General features: G+C 44.6%; 1 protein-coding gene across 1 annotated transcript; it reads left to right on the top strand.

Moving 5' to 3' along the window:
* LOC147642366 (adagio protein 1-like) lies at positions 1 to 23816 on the top strand. The gene is made up of 3 exons (XM_086805686.1): positions 1 to 852; positions 21183 to 22829; positions 23021 to 23816. Exons 1-2 carry the CDS (start codon positions 566 to 568, stop codon positions 22792 to 22794), a joined length of 1899 nt encoding a protein of 632 aa, XP_086661812.1. The 5' UTR covers positions 1 to 565; the 3' UTR covers positions 22795 to 22829; positions 23021 to 23816.
* The last annotated feature ends 2239 nt before the right edge of the window (positions 23817 to 26055 follow it).

Genomic DNA, 26055 nt, shown 5'->3' with positions numbered 1-26055 from the left:
CAGCAAACCTAGCCCCCCTTCTGCTTTTGGCATTGCCCCGCCCCATACATCAGAAGCATGGATCATAGCCATCGAGGGTTGCGAGCACAGCTGATTCTAGGGTGTTTCTGTGTTTTAACGCATACTGCCGTTCAGGGGTGTCTTCGCTTGGGTTTCTATCCTTTCCAAGCGTACTGCGATTCTAGGGTTCCATCCCTTGGGTTGCTGTTTTATTAAGCATTTAACCGCATCATGGTACCGCGATTCTAGGGTTTTCGGTGCATAGTCTGTTTTGCGGGAGGCAGTAAAGTTCGCTGTACTAGAAAGATTTTCGTACAGAGGAGAAGTTAGCCTGTCGGTTAATCTTCCTCTAGGTTTGACAGGTGAACGTCGCAGAGATATCTTGTTGAAGCAGGTCAGCGGCGTTTTGACAGGTGAAGCAGTTAACCTGCATATTCTTCTGTAGTATTTTCACAGGGGAAGGATTTCACAGGTACACCTTGCTCTAGGGCCTCGACAGGTAAAGCAGATCACAGGCACTTCCTCTTAATATTTCAAAGTCATCTGAAAGTCCCGAGTGTAAGAAATGGCAGGCGGAGTCAATGATCTGTTCTGGGAGAGCGACAGTGACAGCTCAGAAATGGGGCTTGGGGATGTGGAGGAGTTCGAGCAGGGCAACAACTTAGCGATGGCCTCTCTTGTGAGCAGCGAGACAGGGCAACCGAGCAGGCATTTAGAGATGCTGCTTCATACCAGCCCCTGTGGGCTCGTTGTGACTGATGCTTTGGAGCCAGACCACCCCATCATCTATGTCAATACAGTCTTCGAGTTTATTACTGGATACAAAGCTGAGGAGATTCTTGGAAGGAACTGGTAAGCTATTCTGTAAGTTTTATGTTCTGTAAATTTTGGTGCTTAGCAAAGTAGCCTTCTTCTGTTACGTATAAAAAAGAGAAAGGCGCAAGAGGTGGGGTGGGAAGACCTCTCCTCGGGGTTTTCCACACACTTGATCTCAGGGAAATCTAAGAGCCGTCCACCTACATTTTCATTCTGCAAGTCTTCGAAATGGCCAAATTCCTACTTGCAAGCTCGGCCAGAAAGCTTGTGTGAAATGGAGTAGATCACATGGCGATCTTCTGGATTCCTAACAAAATAGATTATTTTGATTTGCACTCATTCTACACAAAACTTTCTGTTTCGCACAACTACGGGTGCTAACTCCTAAGGGAAGACCATGGTTGCATTCATGGATTCTTGATGGACATGCATGATTCTGGTTTTCCTAAGAGACAATCTGTATGTCCACATAAGCAATGTCTTACATGCTGCTAGCTAGACATGTTAGGCATTTAGAGTCAATGAAAGCATCCTCCAAGGCATTTGTGACATGCCTTCGTTTAGCCCCTTCTATTTGACATCCTTTTTTTTGGCTTTGTATAATCCAGCAAGGCTAGTCATTTACCCGTTGATGCTTCCCTTTCTCCGAAATACCCAACAAACCCCCCTTCGGAGTGATGGACCAACACCCGAACTCTCATGTCGAGCGTGATTATAAGAGCTTGACGACTAGATGATAGCCTACATCAGCATAGCAAAACAACCCCCACTTGAAGTAGGGTTAAAGAGGGAATGATGGCGCTTTACAAAAGAAAACACACTTAAAATATTTAATTCAGATTTTTGGGGACTTCTTAGGGCAGAGAATGTTGTAATGGATTCTTGCCCTCCGCTTCTCACGCTGCCATGTGGCCGTCTGTTATTCCACATAGTGGGTTGGGGTCAACTTAACCCCTCTATATAGGGCAAAATACCCCTTGGTCTCCCCTCATCCCCCACCTTTTTGGTGGTCATGGGATCTTCGAGTGGGAGGGGGGAAACCGGTTGGTTGGTGGTCTCTGTGTGCACTGTGCTACGCTTTTGCTTGCGTGATGCTTTGTTGTTCCGCGTTCTTCCAGAGAATCCATGACTCAAACATCATAGGAAAAAAAGGCAACTTTGGAAGTTTTAGAAACTTCCCCTTGAACTTATGCCGGTGAAGAGTAGTCACTATGGCTGTCAAATCCCCACGGATCCCCTCGTGATCGACCTTGGTTCGAAACTCGAATCCTGCAAACAAACGAACAAACAAACAAGCAAGGGGGTGCAGCCTGGGCCCTGCAGGCTTGACTCACCTCCCAACCATGACAACCGTGGGCAAGTCCACAGTCTTGGTTGTCCCCACCGAGCCACGAGCTGAGCTAACTAGGTTGACGTACCGACCAATCTCCTCCTCGCGACGTCCCATACCGCCACGAAGCTGCCCTCGCGGGCCTCGAGACTGCTGCCGGCCTCGGCTGCGTAAAGCAGGTGCACGTCTGCACTAGATCCAGGCTCCAAGACCATAGAGCTCTCACAAACTCGCGACTCTCTATCATACAACAACTAACCTTGGCCACCCTTTTATAGGCTCTTGGCCGGTCATCGGGCGTCCACACTTGGGTGCCCGCCCGTCCATACTTGGGTGCCCGCCCGTTAGTATTTCCCTAACTCAGCTCGTCAATCAGCCTGCCTAGTTCCAAGCTTCCCCAAGCCTCGAAACTAGTCTTGCATGCGTATAGCACACGGTAGATACGCACTGTGCACATGACATACTCCCCTTCCTCTAAGAGCTCACTCCTGAGCTCACTAAAAAGCCAGGGTAATCTCTCTGAAGAGTAGTCAATGTCTCCCATGTAGCGTCCTCCTCAACACGATCCTTCCACTTGATCTTGTATTCCGTGATAAGCGTACTACGCAATCTTCGTTCACGAAATCCAAGAATCTTTTCAGGTTCGTGCGGAACAAATGTCATGTCCTCGACATCTATAATTTCTTGAGGAGTAACTAACTGATCTGCTCCACCCAGTACTTCCTTAAGTCTACTGACATGAAATACAGGATGAACTTTCACATGAGAAGGCAAATCCAATTCATATGCAACTGAACCAATCCGTCGTGTAATACGAAATGGTCCACAGTATCTAGGGGATAATTTCGGAGATCTACCTGTCCGTAAAGTCTCAGAATCTTTCGGAACTCGTAAATACACCTCGTTCCTTCAGAGAACTCTCTAGGTGAACGATGTCTATTAGAATAAAACCTGTCTTGGTCTTGAGCACTTCTAATAGATTCCTTCGCAACTTGTAACATTTCCTGCATATCTTGCGAAAAATTACATGCTGCATCATGCTGAAGTCCTGAGAATCCTACTGTAACAGGTGATCTAGGTTGAAAACCGTACATAATCATGAAAGGACTAAACCATGTACTCGTATGCTTAGTACTGTTATATGCAAATTCTAACATAGGAAGATAATCCTCCCATGAACTCTGTCTTTTGGATACATATGCTCGAAGCATATCCTCCAAAATTTGATTCACTCTTTCAGTCTGGCCATCAGATTGAGGATGATCTGAGGAACTCAAATTCAAAGTTGTTTCCAACTTCTCAAAAACAAGTTTTCAAAAATCACTCGTAAACTTAGAGTCCCTATCTGACTATGTCCTGCGGTAACCCGTACAGTCTAAACAATTGCTCGATAAACTGCCGAGCTAATTGGGTAGCTGTAATAGTCTTCCGAGTCGGTAAAAATCTAGCCATCTTTGTCAAGCGATCTACCACAACCCAAATAGAATCGTGGCCTTGATGTGTTCTTGGCAATCCGGTAATAAAATCCATGGAAATACTTTCCCATTTATTACCTGGGATTTGCAAAGGATGCAACAACCCAGCCTGTCTAAAGCGTTTAGCTTTATTTGCCTGACAAATCTGACACTTGAGAACATAATCTTCTACATACCCTTTCATCTCCGGCCAATAAAAAGTGTGTTTCACTAATGATAGTGTCCTGTGTACCCCAGGGTGTCCAGCAGAAGGGGCGTCGTGACACTCCTTAAGAATCTTGGACCTAATGTCCGGGATCTGTGGTACACAAATTTTGTCATTACAGAATAGCAAACCATTCCGAATCATCCACTGGCCTCCTGCAGCCTGAATAGTAGACTGCTCAGTTATCGAGTCTTGGTCAATCAATGAGCTCCCATCCTGGATCTTCTGCCAAAATGGACCAAAATAACTATCAGTCTTGCAAAGCCCTCTCAATGACTGAAATAAGTCGGTAGAAATCTCGGTGAACGACAAAGTATTCACCTCTCTAATCCGACTAAGCGCATCTGCAATACTATTCATGGATCCTTTCCGATAACGGATCTCAAAATCAAAATCTTGCATTAACTTTGCCCAACGAGCTTTCCTTCCTCTCAAATCATCCGCATCACACACATACTTGATTGACTGATGATCAATCAATACCACAAACTTGGAGCCATATAAATAATGTCTCCAAACCTTGAGAGCATGAATCACAGCATAAAGCTCCTTCTCAAGGGTTGGCCAATGAGATTGAGTGTCGTCTAGCTTTTTACTTTCAAAAGCAACCGGTCTACCATCTTGAAATAAAGCAGCCCCAATAGCACACTGGCATCAGTTTCAAGAACATAAGGCCGACTAGGATCAGGCAATGCTAAGATAGGTGCTTCCTTGACTTTATCTTTCAAAAGTCTGAAGGCCATATCCAAATCGGTATTCCAAGTGATAGGCTGATTGGACTTACGTCCACGACCTTTCAATAAGTCGGTCATCGGTAGTGTGAGCTGAGAGTACTCTCGTACAGATTTCCGAAGAAAAACAACAAAACCGAGAAAAGAACGAAGTTGTTTCACTGTTCGTGGTATAGGCCAGTCCAAAACCTTCTGAACTCGGTCATAGTCCATGCTCAATCCATCTCTAGTGATCTTGTGTCCCAAGTAAATGATGTCGGTCATAAAGAACTCACATTTACTTAACTTAGCATATAGTCGATTCTGTCTTAAAATAGATAAGACAATCGTGAGGTGTCTGACATGATCCTCGATAGTACGACTATAAATCAAAATATCATCCAGGAACACCACCACAAATTTCCCCAAATGTTCACGAAAAAGATCGTTCATCATTTGTTGGAAAGTGGCTGGAGCATTGGTTAACCCAAAAGGTAATACGAGAAACTCGTAATGGCCATACCTAGTCCGAAAGGCGGTTCTTTCGACATGCCTTTCATGAATACGTATCTGGTGATAGCCAGTACGTAAATCTATCTTCGTGAAATATTTCGCTCCTGCTTGTGTGGGAGAAACAGAGTTAGGGATAGGTCATGTGGGAGACATACACAGAGAAGCAAGGGAGAGAGAGAGAGAGAGAGTTGTGGGGATAAGTCAACTCATCAATAGCATGAGTGTGTGACTCCCCTATCACACATGTATATTGCACTAGTACACATAGTGCACTTAGTACATTAAAAGTACTAAGTGTACTATGTACTATAACTTATGGGCTTGTACACACTATAAGGGTGGGCATAGTGCCTTTACCCCAACAACCTGGCAAAGTGCCCTTAAGTAAAGGAAAAGAAAAAACAGCATGTACATGATAATATACAAGGCCATATCAAGGCTGAAACTGGCCTCATCCAATGCCCATCAAGTGTCTGCAATGAGCAAACCGCTCCGGAGGCAAACTCTTTGTCAACATATCAGCCGGGTTGTCATCCGTGTGAATCTTAACAAGCTGAATTTGCTTGTTCTCTATCACCTCTCTGATGAAGTGATACTTCACATCCACATGCTTCGTCTTTGCATGAAAAACAGGGTTCTTTGCCAATTGGATGGCACTCTGACTGTCACAATGCAACAATGGAATATCCCCTGTATAACCCAAATCAACCACTAACCGAGATAGCCATAATGCCTCCTTGCAAGCCTCTGTGGCTGCAATATACTCGGCCTCTGTAGTAGATAAGGCTGTGCACTTCTGCATCCTGGATATCCATGACACAGCACCTCCTGTGAATGTAAACACATAACCGGTAGTAGACTTCCGGTTATCTGGATGACCGGCATAATCCGAATCCGTGTAACCATGCACTAATGCATCCTGTTTGCCAAAACAAATGCACATATCCTGTGTGCCCTTCAGGTATCTCATGACACCTTTCACTGCTTCCCAATGCTTCTTGCCAGGGTTGGCCATGTATCTAGAAACCACTCCCACTGCAAATGCAATGTCCGGCCTAGTAGCAACCATGGCATACATGAGACTGCCACAAGCTGAAGCATACGGAACCTTGGCCATATCAGCCCTGTCTCTATCCGACTGTGGGCTGTCCATAGCACTGAGTTTCACATATGGAGGCAAAGGAGTACTAGTCTTCTTCCCCCCGTCCATATTGAACCTCTGCAAGACTTTGCCAATGTATTCCTTCTGAGACAAATACAACACATGCTGATTTCTGTCCCGAAGTATCCGCATACCCAAGATGTGATTTGCATCACCCAAATCCTTCATATCAAAGGTTTGATGCAGCCTCTGCTTCAAGGCATCCATCTCTTTACGAGATTTCCCGGCAATCAACATATCATCAACATACAAGATGAGGATCAATAGACTGCCATCCAAAGCTTTCTTGGTGTACAAGCAGTGATCTATGTCACTTCTCCTAAATTTCTGGGATTTCATGAATGTATCAAATTTATGATACCATTCTCTTGGTGCCTGTTTGAGCCCATAAAGACTCTTTTTCAGCTTGCATACAAGCTTCTCCTTTCCACTTACTGCATAACCCTCTGGCTGTTGCATATATATCTCCTCATGGAGATCACCGTGAAGAAAAGCAGTCTTCACATCCATCTGAATCAAGTCCAGATCATCATGCGCAACCAAAGCCAACACAGCTCTAAGTGTGGTCATTTTGACCACTGGAGAGAAGATCTCATCAAAGTCCACACCATATTCCTGCTTGAAGCCCTTAGCCACTAACCTGGCTTTGTATCTTGGCTTTGCATCAGATGCAACTTTGAGCCTGTATACCCACTTGCATGGCAAAACCTTCTTGCCTGCAGGCAAATGCACCAACTTCCATGTTCCATTTTTGTGCAGAGAATCCATCTCTGACTTCATGGCACGCTCCCATAGAGCTTTGTCTGCCCTCTGTAAAGCCTCCTTATAACATGAGGGCTCCCCACAGTCAGTGAGCATCAAGTAGTCAACCCCTGGAACAAACCTGTCAGGGGCTCTGGAGGGTCTAGTGGACCTCCGTACCCAATGACCATCATTTGCAGGTTGCTGTCCAGCCTGCATATCACCCATTGGTGGCTCCTGTTCCATGCCATAAGGCTGAAAAATCATGCCCGGTATCTCCTCTAACTGTGGTATATCCATAGGGATATCTTCTGCCATCTCTGGCTGTCCATTTGGACCATTTTCAGCACCATTTAAGGGCTGGTTTTCCTGCTGTAATGGCTGATTTACAGCCCTTGGTTGTTGTCCATGATGTCCATCATCATCAAAGATGACTCTGCCAGGCTCCTGTTGCCTTGCAGGCTCCTTATACATGCATGTTTCATCAAAAATGACATTATTGCTGCGTATGATCTTTCTATTCAGGGGATCCCAAAGTCTATACCCCATTTCACCTCTGTCACCATATCCTAGGAATATGCATTTGTGAGACTTAGGATCAAGTTTGGTGCGCATTTCCCTGCATATGTGCACGTATGCAACGCAACCAAACACTCTCAAGTGCTTGTATGACGGAGGCTTCCCTGTCCATACTTCCTCTGGCACTTTCCCACCAAGCCTCGTGTTAGGTGACCTGTTTATAAGGTGAACGGCTGTCATAACAGCTTCAGCCCAAAAACCATGAGGTAATGCAGCATGTGACAACATAGAACGGACCTTCTCCTGTATGGTCCTGTTCATCCTCTCTGCTGTCCCGTTTTGTGGAGGATCATAAGGAGTAGAGAGCTCCCTCTTGATGCCTTTAGCATCACAAAAGTCCTGAAACTGTTTGGACATATACTCTCCACCATTGTCGGAACGCAAAGCCTTCAGTGTTTTGCCAGTTTGATTCTCAACAAGAGCAACAAACTTCTCAAACACTGAGAATGTATCACTCTTCAAACGAAGAGGATAAACCCACACCTTGCGTGTGGCATCATCTATAAAAGACACAAAATATTTTGCCCCTCCCAAAGAAAGCTGAGGCATCTCCCACGTGCATTCATTGCATTGGACTTTCCAACAGAGTTGTTTTTCCTGTTCATCTCTTCTTAAAGAAGAGCACCCTCAACATCTGCATATGACAGCATAGCATGTGAATTGCTAGTGGCTGTCCTGAATGTGTCCCAACTCTCTGGCAAAGTGCATAAGAGAAAAGTGGCTTTGAACTCATCGTCCATCGCCAACTTTTGATTAATGACCTGGCTGACAATACCATTAAACTCATTTAGATGGGCTGTCATAGACGCCCCTTCCTTCAAGGCATCCAAAGTGTTCACGATGCTTCCCCTTGGCCACATATACATCAAATACATGAAAGCCCCTTGATTTACAGGCACTCAATCAGGCACATTGAGTGCTTGCAAGGCATCAACACATTATCCACAGCATCAAATGCGATTGCCTGCATGCAAATCAACCAAATCGGCACAAAAGCCCCTTGATTTGCACTGCAATTTGCTGCAATTTTGCCCAAATGTGCGATTTTTCACATCATACAGCATGTATGAGTGCTTAATTGCACAATTACATCAAAAGCCCCAAATTTCGACATCCAATTTTCTGCAAATTGATCCTGATTGTGACCAATTTCCTGCAAATTGATCCTGATTGTGACCAATGTCACCCAATTTTGCCAATTTTGCTCAAAATTGAGCAATTCGACACCTGTATCTGCTCAATTGTTGATTGTACTTGCTCAATTGCAAATCCCAAAAATTTTTTGAGGAAAATACCTTGTAATTTTTTGATTTTTCTCTGATTTGCAGGCGGGTTGATGAATTTGGTGCTGCTGCAGAAAGATTGTGCTGATGAAAACTCCTCACTGTGGGGTTGGCGATGGGCAAATGCAGAATTTTGTTGAAAAGCTCTCAAAAAAATCTCACGCAGAGGAGTGGTGGAGCTTTTCTCCCACGTGCGGGCCTTCAGATTGCTGTGCGTGTACGGATGCTAGGTTGCATAGCTCTCCTCGTGGACGTCTCCTCGCTGGCCTCCTCGCTACCTCACCTGTTGCGAGCGCTGCTGGTCGTAAGCGTTGTTACGCTTTGGAGAAGGCAAGGACAAAGGGTCCATTCTGTTCCGCCCGTCAGCCTGTCCGCCCAACACTTCGCCTAGCGCAGGTAGCCAGGAACTCCACGCTCGTGCATTCGCCTAGCACAGGTCGCTAATGGTTCAACGCCCGCCAGTGAGCGTCCTTGCCTTCGTGTCCTTGGCTTCTTCGCTCGCCTAGAGCCAGCCTACACGCCTGAAGTCGACGGGCTCCCTTCGCTTGTGTTTCCGCCGCCTCCTTCAGTGGCTTGCGCTACACGTACTCGCTCACGTTTAGCAGCCTGTTGACGCCCGCCTTGTGGACCAGCCTGTTCGCCCGCTTCGCATATTACGCCCAGCACAGTTTTTTTTTTTGCACGCCTCACCACGTCCAAGTGCTCCATGCCATCGCTGAGCAACCAACGTCCTTCACAAAGCTTCAAGGGCGCCCTTCTCAACACCTACAGGCTCCGAATGAACCAGGCAAACCTCCCTCTAGCTCTGATACCAGTTGTGTGGGAGAAACAGAGTTAGGGATAGGTCATGTGGGAGACATACACAGAGAAGCAAGGGAGAGAGAGAGAGAGAGAGAGAGTTGTGGGGATAAGTCAACTCATCAATAGCATGAGTGTGTGACTCCCCTATCACACATGTATATTGCACTAGTACACAGTGTGCACTTAGTACATTAAAAGTACTAAGTGTACTATGTACTATAACTTATGGGCTTGTACACACTATAAGGGTGGGCATAGTGCCTTTACCCCAACACTGCTAACCGGTCAATCAGGTCATCTGATCTAGGGAGAGGATAACGGTTCTTAATTGTCAGCTTGTTCAATCTTTTGTAATCTATACACATTCTCCAGGTATTGTCCTTCTTTCTCCTAAGCAACACAGGTGCACCCCAAGGTGATTTACTTGGATGGATCTGGCCCATCCTCAAATAATCTTCGAGTTGTTTAGCCAACTCATCTTCCTCAGCTTGGCCTCATCCGATAAGGTGGAATACTGACAGGATGAGCACCAGGGATCATGTCAATACGATGATCTACTGCCCGTTCAGGTGGTAAACCCGATGGCAATTCCTTAGGAAATACTTCTTGAAACGAATCAAGTATCTTCTGTAATTCTTTGCTTTCAAACACACTTAATTCATTCACATCCATGGAAGGGATGAGAAAAGAAAGTGGAATCAATACACAATGGAAAGCTGTATACAAAGAAGAATTCATTATATTTCCAAAATCAATTGTATTTACAAGAGGTCCCTGAGAGGGATGAATACAATCACCTAAAATACTATACTTGGTGTCCCTATGCTGAAAAGAAAAAATATGACTAGACCAATCTATCTGGACGTCAAGCGTCTTAAACCACTCAATCCCTAATAACAAGTCTACATTTTCCAGATGCATGACATAGCATTCCAGAGTATCTTTGTAGTCCTGAATCTGGATTGGAAGCATCTCCACCTTGCGATCCCAAACTTGTCTTCCCGCAGGTAGACGTACCTCATAGGTATGGTCGCTGAGTGTCGTATCAAGACTCAATTTCTGCACAAGTTTGTAGTTAACAAAGTTATGCGAACTGCCAGGGTCTAAAAGAATGTGAATTTTATGGCCATTCACTTCTCCATAAACTCGGAGAAGATCATGCATGCCAAATACTTTAGAATTGAACAGACAATCAGAACAAGTACTAGGGCGAGAAAGTACAGTAATTGACGTACCTGTGAAAGACAACTGGTTAGCTGCCTTTGGCTTGGGTCCTGCGTTTGACTTGGTACCCTTTTGCTTCGGGCACTCATTACGCATGTGTCCTTTTTCTTCGCAGATAAAACAACGTCCTTTCTTCTTGAGCTTTAAAGCCCTAAGGAGTCGTTTCTTCTTCGCTGGTGTCGAACTTCAATTCTTCGAAGGTTGGTCCGAAGACTTGCCTTCAGTCGTGTTAGCCATAGGTGCGGAGAACTTTCTTTTATGCTTGTTCCCCTGCTCGGTAACGGGTTTCGACTTGGAAGAGACCATCGTATCATCATAGATACGAGCTGAATGAATGGCTTCGTCCAAAGTTTTACATTTGTTATTTTTAACCTGTAAACGGTACGAGTCTGGTAAACCAGCTACGAAAAACCCCAACAAAGTAGTGGGATCCATCTTTGTAGCTTTCATCTGCAAGTCGCGAAACTTCTGGAGGTAGACCTCGTAAGTGAGGTGTTGCAAGGTCATGGTCAAAGCTGAAAACCGGGCAACAACATCGTAATCATCCTCTTTCTTGAGGAATTCTTTCTTGAAAATGTCTTCAAATTGTGCCCAAGTCGTTGGCTTAGGGTTCAGTTCCTTCCACCAAAGCAAAGCTTTGCCGGACAGGAAACCTGCTGCTAATTGGATCTTCTTTCCATCATCATATGGATGAAACTGAAAGTGAACTTGCCACTTATGTAGCCAAGTGTCCACGATCTCCTTGGTTCGCTGCTTTTGCTCGCCCCCGAACGGTTCCGGAGTAATGTTGGGGCCTAAAGCAGAAGCCAAGGTATCCATACCCGAGAAAGTAGAGAGGGTAGTGGTCAAGAGAGCGATGGAGTTCTACAAAGCTTGCATCTGAGCTGCGATTTGTGCCTGACGTTCCGTCGAAGAAGCTTCGAGAGCTACTTTGAACTCTTGGAAATCTGATTTTGACACAAAATCGTCAAAAAGATCGGCATCGGTACCTTCCGTAGCCGGCAAGCCTTCGCGTTCCACGAGGGGCTCCAACTCTGATTCTTGGGTCGACATCGTGAAGAGGGTACGTGGAGAGAAAATTCGATCTTTGCACAATGAAAGTGCGAGCGAACTCGAGAGCTTGAGAGCTTGAAAACTTGAGAACTTGAGAGATGTGTGGTAAGAAGCCCACTTGAGGGGGTTTATAAAAGTTTCCCAAAAGCCAAAAATCTCGAAAAGCTAGGCTTAGCTTTTGCTTTAGCTTTTGTGTTTTTTTTCTTGAATAAATATAAATATATATATATAAATATATAAATATAAATATAAATATATATATATATATATGGATATATATATTCTTTTTTCTTTAAAAAAAATAAACACCTTTAAACTTTGGAGGAGGGTCTTTTAAAACTTAAAAAAAAATTTTAAACTCTTAAAAAAAACGAAAGCTAAAAACGTAAGCTTTCCTTGTTTTTTTTTCTTCTCCTCCTGAATTAACCCACGGGCTAGTTGCAGGCGACTGAAGCTGCCGGCGCATGCTTTCTTCCCGGCGGATGCTGTCGTCAGCAGCTGATGGACTGCCGGCGCCTGTGCGTAGCCTGCGTGTCATACTTGCTGCTGTCGGCCAACCTGCATAGGCCTGCGTAACACAGTACCGTAGGCTTGGGTGCCTGCCTGCTGTGCGTGGCCTGGCTTGGCCAGTGCGCTAGGCTGCGTAGGCCTGGCTGCCTGGCTACGTAGGCCTGGCCTGGCCTGGCGTAGGCTGCACAAGCCGCCTGGCTTGGCAGGCTTGGCCACCTGCCCGCCTACAGGCACGCACCTGCCCGCCTGAACACACCTGCCCGCCTGCCACGTACTTGCTTGCCTGCTTGCCACGTCAACAGAACCCGGCCAGCAACCCACTCGCCAGCTCTTCTCTCGCTCTCTCTCTCATGCGCCAAAAAACAACGAAAAGCAAACATGCGTTTTTTTTTCTGTTTTTCTGTTTTCTCTCATGCGACTGCACAAACACGACTCCTCTTCTTTGCAAAGCAATCAACCCTTACTACACTACCATCTCCCATCAACATGGGTGTCTTTGATGAAGGAAAAACACATACCAAATCTGAAAACTGCAGTATGCACAGAAAAAACAGCAAGCTTTTTTAACACATACCGTTCTTCGACCTCTTCTTCTCTACCTACCGACTTGCTCGTTCACGAGGTATGCTCTGATACCACTCTTAAATCCCCACGGATCCCCTCGTGATCGACCTTGGTTCGAAACTCGAATCCTGCAAACAAACGAACAAACAAACAAGCAAGGGGGTGGAGGCCTGACTCACCTCCCAACCATGACAGCCGTGGGCAAGCCCACAGTCTTGGCTGTCCCCACCGAGCCACGAGTTGAGCTAACTAGGTTGACGTACCGACCAATCTCCTCCTCGCGACTTCCCATACCGCCACGAAGCTGCCCTCGCGGGCCTCGAGACTGCCGCCGGCCTCGGCTGCGTAAAGCAGGTGCACGTCTGCACTAGATCCAGGCTCCAAGACCATAGAGCTCTCACAAACTCGCGAGACTCTCTATCATACAATAACTAACCTTGGCCACCCTTTTATAGGCTCTTGGCGGTCAGTCCTCATCGGGCGTCCACACTTGGCCGCCCGCTCGTCCATACTTGGGTACCCGCTCGTTAGTATTTCCCTAACTCAGCTCGTCAATCAGCCTGCCTAGTTCCAAGCTTCCCCAAGCCTCGAAACTAGTCTTGCATGCGTATAGCACACGGTAGATACGCACTGTGCACATGACAATGGCCGATGTTTCCTTGCCAGTGCCGATGCAAATTTTATTGTGGAAGGCAATGATGCCCTAGTGTAGATGCTTGGACCTTCCATGGCACTGCAAAAGCTCCAATTTGATGTAGGAGATTTTGGAAAAGCCCCAATTTTTTGTGGATGCAGAGGCTTCAATTTGGTGGAGGAGGCTCAATTTTGAAAAAGCCCTAAAGTTTTGTGGATGATGGAGCTCCAATTTGATGATTTTCTTCATATTTTAGAAAAGCCCCAATTTTTTGCAGATCCACTTGCTTCAATGTTGCCCTAAAGCCCTTTTCACATGATGCCTACGTTTTGCTCCAATCGCTTGCCCTAGGGCTTGTGGGTTGTTAAACCTTGAAAATAGTGACAGTATGGCTTGTAGAAAGCTCGCGTCTTGGGTTGATTGCTGGCCCTTTGATGTAGCATTGCTTGAGACTACTATGTGGAAGCGTGCTTAATGATGATCAATGCAAATCAATAAAGATTAACACTAATCACATGCTCATGACATAGAGTAGTAGAGAGTAGGAGAAGAGAGGCACTCTTCACCTAACCTACTCCTACTATATATTATTGAATGAATGAGCAATTGCACTTATTGTCATAGATCCAATGTAAATCTAGACTATGGATGCTATGCTTGATCTAATGCTTTATTTTCACCTCTGTGTGTTAATGGAAAATGCTGATTTGGAGATGTACTTGGCTTATCCAAACTGTTAGACTGCATGGCCTTAGTCTTGGCTGAAACTTGGGGATGCCCGGGGGACTAGGGTCTTTGACACAGTTGTTGATACCATCAATGCATATTAAAACACTTAAACATGGCCACAGTCTTAACACATACCCATCATCACTTTGCATAAAACATAAAAGCTCCATGGACAAAACATCCACAAATGCTGAAAATGGAGCTTGCACATGTGACACTGCATAGAGGCCGGAATGGGCCGACCCCCCCCCCCCCCCTTGGAGTATTTTATTACCCAAGGAGAATAATATCATGTACAAGCTTTGAGGGCCTTACTCTCCCCACGGGAGATGCTCGATTATCCATATACAAATGCCATAACATAGCCCAACACGAGGCTACCAAAAACCATGGGTCTTCCCCAAAAACCATGGGTCTTCATGCAATAGAGCTGGTACAACAGGTTCAGCTCTCCATTCAGCCGGTACAATTGATACAATGGTTAGTACAACAAGAACAGTCGTTGGTAGTGGCTGGTACAGCTGGTACAATGGTAGGTACAGCAGGTACAAGGGCTGGTACAGCTAGTACAGTGGCTGGTACAGCAGGTACAAGGGCTTGTACAACTAGTACAGTGGCTTCAGTATTTCTTTGTGATGGAAGCCTCCAAAACAGTCCCCAACAGCCGGTATTCTTCATGGGCAGCCTTCAAGAGAGAGAGAAAGAGAGTAGCCATCATTAGGGCAGCCTGTAACGGTGTAGAGGCTAGTGTGCAATAAGAGAGACTCCATTAATGAAGAGGGAGGGCTCCAATTTATAGATTTGGGGCTCCCATGAGTGAAAATGGAAAGAGAAGGCTATGATGACAAGTGGAGAGCCACACAATAGCTGAAGTGACAAGTGTGAGGCCACTTGTCTCACTTTGATCCACTTTCTTGTCGCATGTCCCAATCTAAGAGATGGGTTCTCCCATAATCTTTACCTCTAAAAATATCCCAACTAGTAGACATTCTGTCATAGGCACTTTGCCAACTCTTGGTATCTGCTCAATTCCAGATGTAATGACGCGAACAGAATTTCCATCGAAGTCGGGCCAAAAATAGCAACTCTCCTAAATTTTAGGAGTGTGGTCCTTTGTATTCTAGGATAATCCCCCATTCCCAAAGCTTGTACTTTCCAAATATTTAGACATCCTGGAGTCCACCAGACCCCTTTCATACTGGGAATTGTCCAGGTTGGTAACATCCTCCCTAGCGTCTTAAAAGTTGTCCTCAACTTTAAGCTTCAAGCCATATATTCAAGATATAATCATGTCCCATCAAGTGGGTGAGACGAGACAGTCTCAAATATCTAATATAGCTGAAGAATCCATGTCCCAAAGAAATGGGTGAGACTAAATAAGTCTCCATAATACCAATATCAAAATCTTGTCCCAAAATAAATGGGCTAGAATTCCATGGAAGATATGCTAGACACAGGCACAAGAGCCAATTGTGTCTCAATCACCAATATCAATGAGATAATCATATGCCAATGAAAATCACCAACCAAGTGCTAAGACGCTTAAATAAGTACAAGAAACTAGTGCCTCGTACAGAAACATGTGCTATGCACACAAACTGGTGCCATTCAAGAGCACAAACCATGGTGATAGAAAAGCTGGTTCTCCATAGTTCTGGCAATCCTTTCTCCCAATCCCAATAGTTCCCATGTTCTCCCATACAATCCCAACTCTGATTAACAAGCATGGTGTGGAAACAATGAAACACTCACTCCACAATCGCAACACGAATCCACGTGTGTTGGAGTGTTCATTGAATTGCCCTCTCACAATCCCAACATGAATCCACATGCATGGTGAGATGAACAATGAACCTCTTGGCCTCTGTAGGGGGAGATAGTGATTCTAATATGGCTTAAAAAAATAAAATAAAAAATCCATGTCCCAAATAAATGGGCGAGATAAAACAATCCCATAAGTCCAGATATCATAATCATGTCCCAAGTAAATGGGCGAGACAAATCAGTCCCATAAGTCCAAATATTATAATCCATGTCCCAAGTAAATGGGCAAGACAAAATAAGTCTCCTGCCAACAAGGTATCGGTCCACATGACCCTTGGTATAGAGACATAAGTCCCGTGCCAACCAGGCGTCATGTCCACTTTACCACTTGCACTTTGTGTTGGTACTCTGACGACACACCTTGGATGAGAGGTGGACTCAAGTAACAAGATAAAACAATCATTCACAGGCATAGATAACCTAGTGTTCCATAAGCATTTCTGCTACACATAGTTTATAGGCATTTCCGCCACCAATAGTTTGTAGGCATTTCGGCCACCAACTCACACTACCCTCTCACGTGTCCATGTTCCCTTCCATCTGCTCTCTATTGTTCCACCCAGATATGGTAGAAACAATCTTCAAGAGAGCACGTAGGACAAGAGAACACTACACATGGTATGTTGTGCTCGACACTACCCTCTGAAGTGTCCATGTTCCCTTCCATCTGCTCCCTATTGTTCCACCCACACATGGTAGAAACAATCTTCAAGAGAGCACGTAGGACAAGAGAACACTACATACGGTATGTTGTGCTCGACTCTACCTTTTGAAGTGCCCATGTTCCCTTCCATCTGCGCTCTATTGTTCCACCCACACATGGTAGAAACAATCTTCAAGAGAGCACGTAGGACAAGAGAACACTACACAGGGTATGTGAACCATGAGTTTCATAAGTCCAATGCATCCCAAATAAAGGGAGCCAAAATGAATAATCCATAAACTGAGAATAGATCCAAATCCCTAGAAAAGAAGTCCAGGAATCCATAGACCTGTATACCATAATCCTTGTATACCATAACTCTTACCACATACTCCGTGCTAACCACACACCTTGGAGTAGAGGTGGACTTTATCCATAAAAGCATCATATCCATGAGATATCCAAAGATTTCTTCTCTATAAACTATGACAGATTCGTCCATAGAAATTGCTTGTGAAGCCCAATATCTATATAAATCTCGTCCAAGAAAGAAATCTCCATAGATATAATCCATCCCAATAAAGGGAGCCATAAATAATGTTTCCTTGAAACCATCTCAAGGCAACCAATAACACCTACGGTCGGCCAGCAGTAGTCAGTTGGCCAGCTATAGGGGACAGCCTGGCTGCAGAGTCCAGTTGGCCAGCATTTGGAACAGCCGATAGGCACAGGACAACCTCCCACACCAAGAAAAAATAGGGAGAAGGAAAAAATGAGAACACATCTAAATCGGACGGGCACACCCACAACAGAGGCCCTGGTGTAATTATACAGACAGGAGATGACTGCTAACACAATCAACCCCATGTATACTAGAGAAGTATACCATATGGGTCCTCCTGGGCCGGAAGCGCTCTGGGAGCCCTAGATGTGTTACTAGAAGAATTTGTATCGCTGTCATTGTCATGTTTTTGCCCTTTTTCTGAGATGAAGAATTGTCCTTGGTCTTGTCCGTCTTCTTGAACAAACAATCCTTGGACATATGTCCTCGCTTTCCACAAGAGAACAACGACTTCGACCTTTCTTCTGAATTGTGGAAAGTGCTTGATCTGAACCGTTGAGAGACACCTTCATCTTACCCTGAGAAACGAGGACAGACTCTTCCTCCAAGAGTAGGGAGCTAAGATCATCAAAATCCAATTGAGTAGTTGTGACTTGGCACTGCAAAGCTCAAGAAACCACATCATACTCCGCGGGAAGCTTGGTGAGGATAAGTGCAGCCAACTGAGTAGAACCCATTGCCAGTAACTGGTCATGTGGCCTTCATGAGGAACGATTGTATAGAATTGCCTGCAGAAAATAACAAACTGTAGAGTTGTCCTTGCAAGGTAACTGTCCTCATCGACGAATCACGAGCAAAGAGATCCTCCAATTTAGACCATACTTGATGAGCACCGGTGAGAGTTTGCACGGCCGGTGCCACCTCCTGAGGTGATGGTCCACACAAGCACTGAATGCGCCTTCTAATCGCGATTCTCCCAGTCTTGTAATTCCACAAGGAATTCATCGTCTTGATCTAGAGTCCACTGCCTAGAGTTTTGAGGACGCTCGGGCTTCTTCTCACTGCCCCCCTGAACAATATCCTACAAACCCTTGTGGATGATGAAACCGATCCCGTCAAGTGGGAAGACTCCGTTGGACACCCACACGCTTAATAGCACAACTTTAAAACCACAAATTTGAAATGGACAACTTAATACAACTTGAAATTGAAATGAAATGAAATGGAAAGATGGACACCAGCACTGGGGCCGGAATGGGCCGACCCCCCCCTCAATATATGATATATATTTATTGGGAGTATTTAACAAATACAATGCTCCATGGGTTCCAAGAACCAGATGATGTCCATGTACATATGAAAACAGTACCAAACAAATATGCTCGAAGTCGACGTTCGAAGAAGATACTCGAAGCAGAACGACCACTAGCGTGGTCCAGTCTCTACGGTCCTGTGCTTTCACTGGACTCCGCGGAGAGCGCCTCACTGGTGTTCCGAGACCACGCACAAACAGGCGCTCTCGTACTAACGCCTGGCTCTCCTGATCTCAGCACCTTTGGACCGAGGTTCTCCAATAAAGCTTGGACTACCCGGCACCGAACGGGTGTAGGTCGTATAGGGAGTCGGGAATCCCTTATCAGATTTAACACAAAAATACTTTACTTAAATCTGAAATTCACTTACTTGTGGATGGCAGATAGAGAACCAATACCCGTGGTATTTGTGTAGAAGATGTAGCCACCCAGGAGATGTGAAGTCCTCTTGTAGTCGACAGTGGAGAAGGTGTGCAACCTTGTTGAGATAGCACAACCCCCTCGTAGAGAACTTAGCGCAGCCACCAGGGTAAGAACAACCGCAAAGACCATAGCCGCCTGCTGTGAGAGAAGGAGTATTCACTTGCAAGGGAGGAGAGGCCTGGCTGCAGCGTGGAGAGAAGATGGCGTGGAGGAGCAGCCGGCTGTATCCTTCTGTTGATGGTAGTTGCTGTGCAGAAGAGGAGAAGGAGAAGGCGCACAACCCTCTAGAGTGTATGCGCAGCTTGAGAAGGAGGCGGCGTGCAGAACCCGCCTGTTATGGCCGCCTGCAGAGGAAAGGGCAGCCGCCCACTGGAGAGAGAAAGCAACCATCGGCTGGAAAGGACAGGCGCCTGCTGTGAATGAAGCGCAGCCTGTTCTGAAGGGAGAGCACATACAATTGTCTGCAAGAGGAGGGTTCTGCTGGTTGGAAACAGGCGCACAGTCACTTGTTGAGGCAGGCTGCGCAGCCTGTTGGGCTGCCTGTCTAGAGGCGCACAGCCACAGTCGCGTGAAGGGCTTGCGTTGCCTGGGGAGGTGCAGCCGCCTGGGAGAGTATAGGAGTGCAGCCCGTTAGCAGCCACGTACAGAAGTGCAGAAGCAGTTTGCCCGTGTACATGCGCAGCCTGAAGGAGCGAAGAGATGGAAGCGCCGGTTGTTTTTTTTCTTTTTACGAAGGTGGTCGCCTCTTTTTTTATGAGTTTTGGAGTGGAGTTCAACCTTAGTGTTGGTTGGCTCCCCACGATTTGCATGTGGGTGGCCAGTTCTAAGGTGGGTTGGGTAGGTGACCCACCCACACACACACACACTTTAAGTGGGGCTCCCCACCTTGGCCCCTAAGTGGGTGCCCAAAGGGGGTGCCCACTTTTAAGTGAGTGTGAACAATTGACATTATAAAACAAAGGTTAAAATATGAAATATTAAAATATCATGTGCAATATACTTACCACCTGTTCACATGCACCAAAACTCGTCAGAATACAGAGCAGACTTCACGACTCATTGGCAGGCGTCCCCGCTCAGTAAGTAACACGTCAAGCAGGCAAACACAAAAATACATGTCATGCGAAAACAGTTTCAAATATGCAAAATATGTGTGCATGTGCAAAAAGTAACATGGACATATCTCCCGTTCATGGAACAAGTACAAAATATCTGTCGGCACAAAACTGGCATGACATAAAAACATAAAAACCTGGTCTTCCTATGGAGTGACAGTCCCATAGGTAAGACACAGTTCCAGGCACGAGCCTCCCTATGGTGTGACAGTCCCATAGGCAAGACACGGCATGAATACTGGCTCTTCCATGGCGTGACAATCCCATGGGTCGAACACAGTCCAGGTCATACACGGGTGGCACCGGACGACTGTTCACGATTTCCTGAAAATAGGAGAAATAGGTAAAATACCCAAAATAGGTAAAACCATAAATACACTGAGATGCACAATTCTAACAAGAAGATGGAGGGCTTAACAGCCGTGAAGCTATTTAAGAGTCTGAACCAATGGAATACCATATTACCAAGGTCACATGGATTCTAGCGACATGGATGGGTTAGTTTGGATGCTGCAAGTTGAGTCAACTAAGAGGTGATGCCATCTGATTCTATTGAGTTAACACAAATATGGAACCAGTCTCCAAGGACCTAGAGTTGAGGGCAACAACGATAGTCCAGAGTCATTATATTTTTTGATCTCAGGGAGGGAGTTCTCCTCTTTTTTGTTTTCCAGTTTGGACAGTCAGATTTTTGGATAGCTGGAGCCACCTCTTAGAGCGACCAGATCTCAGCAAGCGTTGTAATGATTGGGACGTTCTGTCCTTTGTGTGTGTGTGGGTAGGATGCCTATCCTAAAGTCTTTTTCTTTTTCCCTTCTTCTTCTTTGTGTGCTTTAAAAGGGCAAATTTTTTGGATGAGATTTTGTAGTCCCAGCACTTAAGAGTATCACAACATTGTCTTTCAGTAGACTTATAAAGTTCTTGAAGTCAAAGGCGTCCATTTTTCTAAAATTTTGGTGCTGTTGTGTTATAGTCGCTTTTTGCAGTATAGGGGATCTTTTGCTCAGCGAAGGCATCCATCAGTGGATTCTGCTGTTGTTTCTGAAATAAGAAGGTGCATAAGTAAAGGACTGGAATTTCGGGGGGAGCTGTTGAATTTCAGGAAGGATGGAACTCCACTAATGAATCTACTGTGTTTGACACCTATTTTTGGGGATGATGGTATCATGACACATGTAATTGGGATTCAGTCGTTCACAGAAGCAAAACTTGAGCTAGGTCCTTTACCGGGGCCTCCCTGGAAAGCATCATCACGTCGTCGAACTTTTGATCTATCAGATGAGACCTGTGCATATAGATCTTCACCCTCTGGCTCTGGGAAGGAATTCTGTGGCCTTCTTCGCCTGAGCGATGAGGTCTTGGTATTAAACATTTTGGCACGATTGGCACCCAGAGATGTTGCTTCGTTTGGCATGGTTTGCAGGCGCCTTTACAGGCTGACAAAGAGTGAAGACCTCTGGAAGCTTGTCTGTCAGAATGCTTGGGGCATGGAGACTACAGTCTTACTGCAGAATATGCGGGATGCAACTAGACAGGGCTGGGGCAGGCTTGCTAGGGAGTTGACAACCCTTGAAGCATCTGCCTGGAAGAAGCGGACAGTTGGAGGTTCTGTAGAACCATCTCGATGTAATTTTAGTGCCTGTGCAGTGGGGAGTAAAGTGGTGCTCTTTGGAGGGGAGGGTGTGAATATGCAGCCAATGAATGACACGTTTGTGTTGGACTTGAGTGCATCACATCCCGAGTGGCAGTATGTACAAGTGAGCTCTCCTCCACCAGGTCGTTGGGGACACACTCTTTCATGCTTGAATGGCTCTTCATTGGTGGTCTTTGGAGGCTGTGGAAAAGAGGGCCTTCTAAATGATGTGTTTGTGCTCAACTTGGATGAGCCATTGCCAACTTGGCGTGAAGTGACAAGTGCAGCTCCCCCACTTCCAAGGTCGTGGCATAGTTCCTGCACCCTCGATGGTACCACCCTTGTGGTGTCAGGTGGATGTGCAGATTCTGGTGTCCTTTTAAGTGATACTTTTTTGCTAGATTTAATGATGGAGAAACCTATGTGGCGAGAAATTACAGTAGCTTACAGTCCTCCCTCCCGGTTGGGGCACTCACTCTCTGTTTATGGGAAAAAAAAAATCCTTATGTTTGGTGGACTGGCAAAGAGTGGGCCTTTAAAGTTGAGGTCAAGTGATGTTTATAAGATTGACCTTAATGAAGAGGAGCCGAAGTGGAGATATGTCACTGGTAGCTCAATGCCAGGAGGTTCTACACCAGGGGGTACTGTCCCTCCTCCCCGGCTTGATCATGTTGATGTTGCTTTGCCAGGTGGGCGGGTTCTTGTTTTCGGTGGTTCAATTGCCGGTTTGCACTCGGCTTCAGAACTTTTTCTGCTGGATTTAACTGATGAGAAGCCCACTTGGAGAATACTGGATGTTCCAGGCCAAAAACCGAAGTTTGCATGGGGTCACAGCACATGTGTTGTCGGTGGAACAAGAGCGGTTGTACTGGGTGGACATACAGGAGAAGAATGGGTTCTTAATGAGCTTCATGAGCTTTCTTTTGCAGGTGGTAATTCAGAACCTGATTAAGCAAACATGCATAGAACTTCTGGATGGACTCGAAGGTGACATATTTTCAACTGCATTATGTTTATAAGCAAAGTCATTACGAGCTTGGTGAGCAGAATTTTCGAAGCTGGCAGTCTTTGACGGCTCATGGGAAGTCGTAAACTTGCCAGCTCCATCTACTTGCTTACAGGCAGTTTATTTTTTCAAGTGGTGATACTGAAAATGTAATGTCTCGTGCAATTTGCAGTAGGGCTATAACAACAGCAATATGGGAAACGCCTGCTGTACTGTGGATTTGTTGTATATAATTTTGCACCAAGTTGGGAGCTTGATGATCTTGGTATGCTAGTTCTCCTGGTTGTTATTTGTAAATGATGTTGAAGCCATTGCTGCTGCACTGATCTTGAAGGCATTGTGAGTGCAAGTGTTGACAGCAGAACTGTTTTCAACATAAAGGGCATGGTACATGCCAAAAAGACCCAGATAGTGAACAAATTCATTGTTGCCCTTGCATCTTCAACTCTAGAATGGCGTGAATTGGGCCTGAGGGATGCCACCTGAAAATGTTGAGCAGTAATGATGCTGCCATACATCACCTGTTTAAGAACATTCTGGTCAAGTATGTTTGTGGTTTGTTTCTGCTTCGATGAAGCTTGTGTGTAAACGTCAGGGCAATCTGTATAATATCTTAGTAGTCAGTGTGAGGCTTCTTTTTTCATGCCAGTGAGAAGCTGTGTGCCACACACTGGTTTTCAAATGACAATGACGACTTGACAGGTGTGAGGTGTCTTTTCCATGCCAGTCAGTGAGAAGCTGTAGGTCCTGGTTTTCAAATGGCAATTACAAAGACAGAGATAGTGGAGGAAGTTGTGGATAAACTGTAAACACAGCTTTTTGGTAATTGTTTGGGTCAAAATAATATGGTATTTTCTATCATAGTATGGTGGTTTAGAACCGTTGGACCAGCAGTGCGTAGCCATGTTTACCTTATTGAAACTATAAATTAACTTTATTTAATTGATGCTGATAAATCATGGTTTGAATTAGGTTGTTTTCAATAAGAAGTTGTATATACTTGTATTTGCTCATATTTGCAGGTGCTTGATGTGTACGTGTACCCACACGAGTGGTTTTGTATGTGGATTGAACTAAAGGAAATAATCACCTGAGACTGTTCGTAGAAAACAGCTCAATCAAATATTTTAAAAATTGAAAATTGTTCATAGCTGCACTGAAACTCCAGCGCATTATTATTAATAGTCAACAGTTTTTCAGGACAAATATATATCAAGTAGTTTGTAATGGATTTCGTTCTACACATTATCAATGTTTGTTACTTTGAAAAATGAGTACCAATAATATCTTCTCATTGCAAATTGTGAAAAGATCTCCTAATAGCTTCCTTTGATATGCTAATTAAAAGATAAAACTGCAAAACCATTGCCTGAACTTCCTTTGTTGCTAATGAAAAATTTTCTTTGAGGATGAAAGAATTAAATATATTAAATACAAGAATAATGAAGGTTTAATGGTGAAAACTGTTTGGAAAGATTGCAATTGTTCTCTCCCAGCTTCATAAAGAAGAAAATTATGCTTGCCTTCTTTTACTTGACAACAGAGAAATTTAATGTTGAACATATTGAATTTGAAATGATAACATGTTACTGACATTTGTTTATGAGTTGATATTTGTGTTAATATCATATTGATATTGATGAAAAGTTGTTGATTTATCAACAAGAAAACACACAAAAGTTCATTGGAAGAGGCATTTGTGTTGCACTTAACCTGATTCAACACATCTTGCAATTGCAAGTTGAAGCTTGTTAATCACTATTCTTTTTTAATTAAGCCATTGTTAAGCACTCTGGAGGGTTAACATGGTTTCATTTGCCGGATCTACCCTAAGGTGCTTTGCTATCTTTTGTAAGACGATGTAGGAACATATAAAGTGGTAGAGAAGAGGATAAGGTTGGACAAAAAAGGGAAAAAAGAAGTGAAGAAAACCAATATTTTTAATTGATTTGTATTCATTAAAAAAGTAAAGAAAACCACAAAAACATCATTTATATTTATTTTTGTAGTTGACCTGAGGATTACCACTAGATTTTTTGACACAATCAGGCAATCATGTGATAGCATTATCTTATCTTATCCTAATACATTGTGATTAGTAGACATGATTTATCATATGATCATGGTCGTGATTGCCAATCACGTCTGTCCAAAATCAACGTAATAGGGACCAATAGTTGGGAACATCACTTTTGGACACTCATACATATCATAATACTAAAATTTAATGTTACAGGGGTCCATTTTGGATTATCTAAGTAGAAGACACTAAGCCCAAACCACTAGCTGAAAATCAAAGTTTGGATGGTTACACCCATGATCCGTGATCCACAACTATGTTTTTTTTTAATGTTCTCGATGTGTCAGTGTTAACCTGAGCATTACCACTAGATTCTTCGACACAATCAACCAATCATGTGATAGCATTATCTTATCTTATCCTAATCCATCGTGATTAGTAGACGTGATCTGTCATATGATCATAGTCGTGATTGCCAATCACGTCTGTCCAAAATCAGCTTAATAGGGACCGATAGTTGGGAACATCACTTTTGGGCACTCTATCATAAGACTAAAACTACTAACTGTGATTATAACAATCATGACTGTGATTATTGCTTTAGATAATCATGATGGTTGCAGAGAGCTAAAGAAGGCAGGTTGAGCCTTCAATTATGGTGGTACTTTTGTTTTTAGATTACTATAAGTCAAAACACCTCAAGGTGTGGAGAACCAAAGGCTTTGATAGAGCTCAGTCTCTGTGTAGTGCGAGTCTTTTTCTAGCCCACATTTATATGCACTTGAGGTTAGGGCGAGTGGTTGGTTACATCTCGCCCACATGATAGTGCATCAAATTACCAAGGATCCTCTCATCAATTCAATTTCGAGTTTGTCTGATCACCCGTGAGAATAGATTGCGCGCGAGGCCCAACTACAACTACATGCCCTTGAGTGAGAGAGATTACAATTAGACATCAAGAGAGAATTGGTTGAGAGGTGGTCTAGATTGACTACTTAGCGAGACAGCACAGAAAGGGTGTAATCAATTTTTGAAAAGGGTCAAACTAACTCTGCTCGATGCAGAACCATTGTCCTAGGCTATGGAGGAAGGGATGCCACCTTTGAAGTCTATTCTCGAAGAGTCTCGAGAGGGTATAGACACACTCACCCATACAACTACTACAACAACAACTACAACCACCCGGG

This window comes from Cibotium barometz, chromosome 1 (assembly GCF_041138505.1).
Source record: "Cibotium barometz isolate CiBa-2024 chromosome 1, ASM4113850v1, whole genome shotgun sequence".
Classification (NCBI taxonomy): domain Eukaryota; kingdom Viridiplantae; phylum Streptophyta; class Polypodiopsida; order Cyatheales; family Cibotiaceae; genus Cibotium; species Cibotium barometz.
Note: the sequence above shows the minus strand (reverse complement) of the source record. Positions and strands in the feature narration are given on the sequence as shown.

Coding starts and splice junctions, on each gene's coding strand:
- LOC147642366 (XM_086805686.1), top strand. CDS start 566: ATGGCAGGCGGAGTCAATGATCTGTTCTGGGAGAGCGACAGTGACAGC. Junction 853..21,182: donor GAGATTCTTGGAAGGAACTG/GTAAGCTATTCT, acceptor GTTGTGTTATAG/TCGCTTTTTGCAGTATAGGG.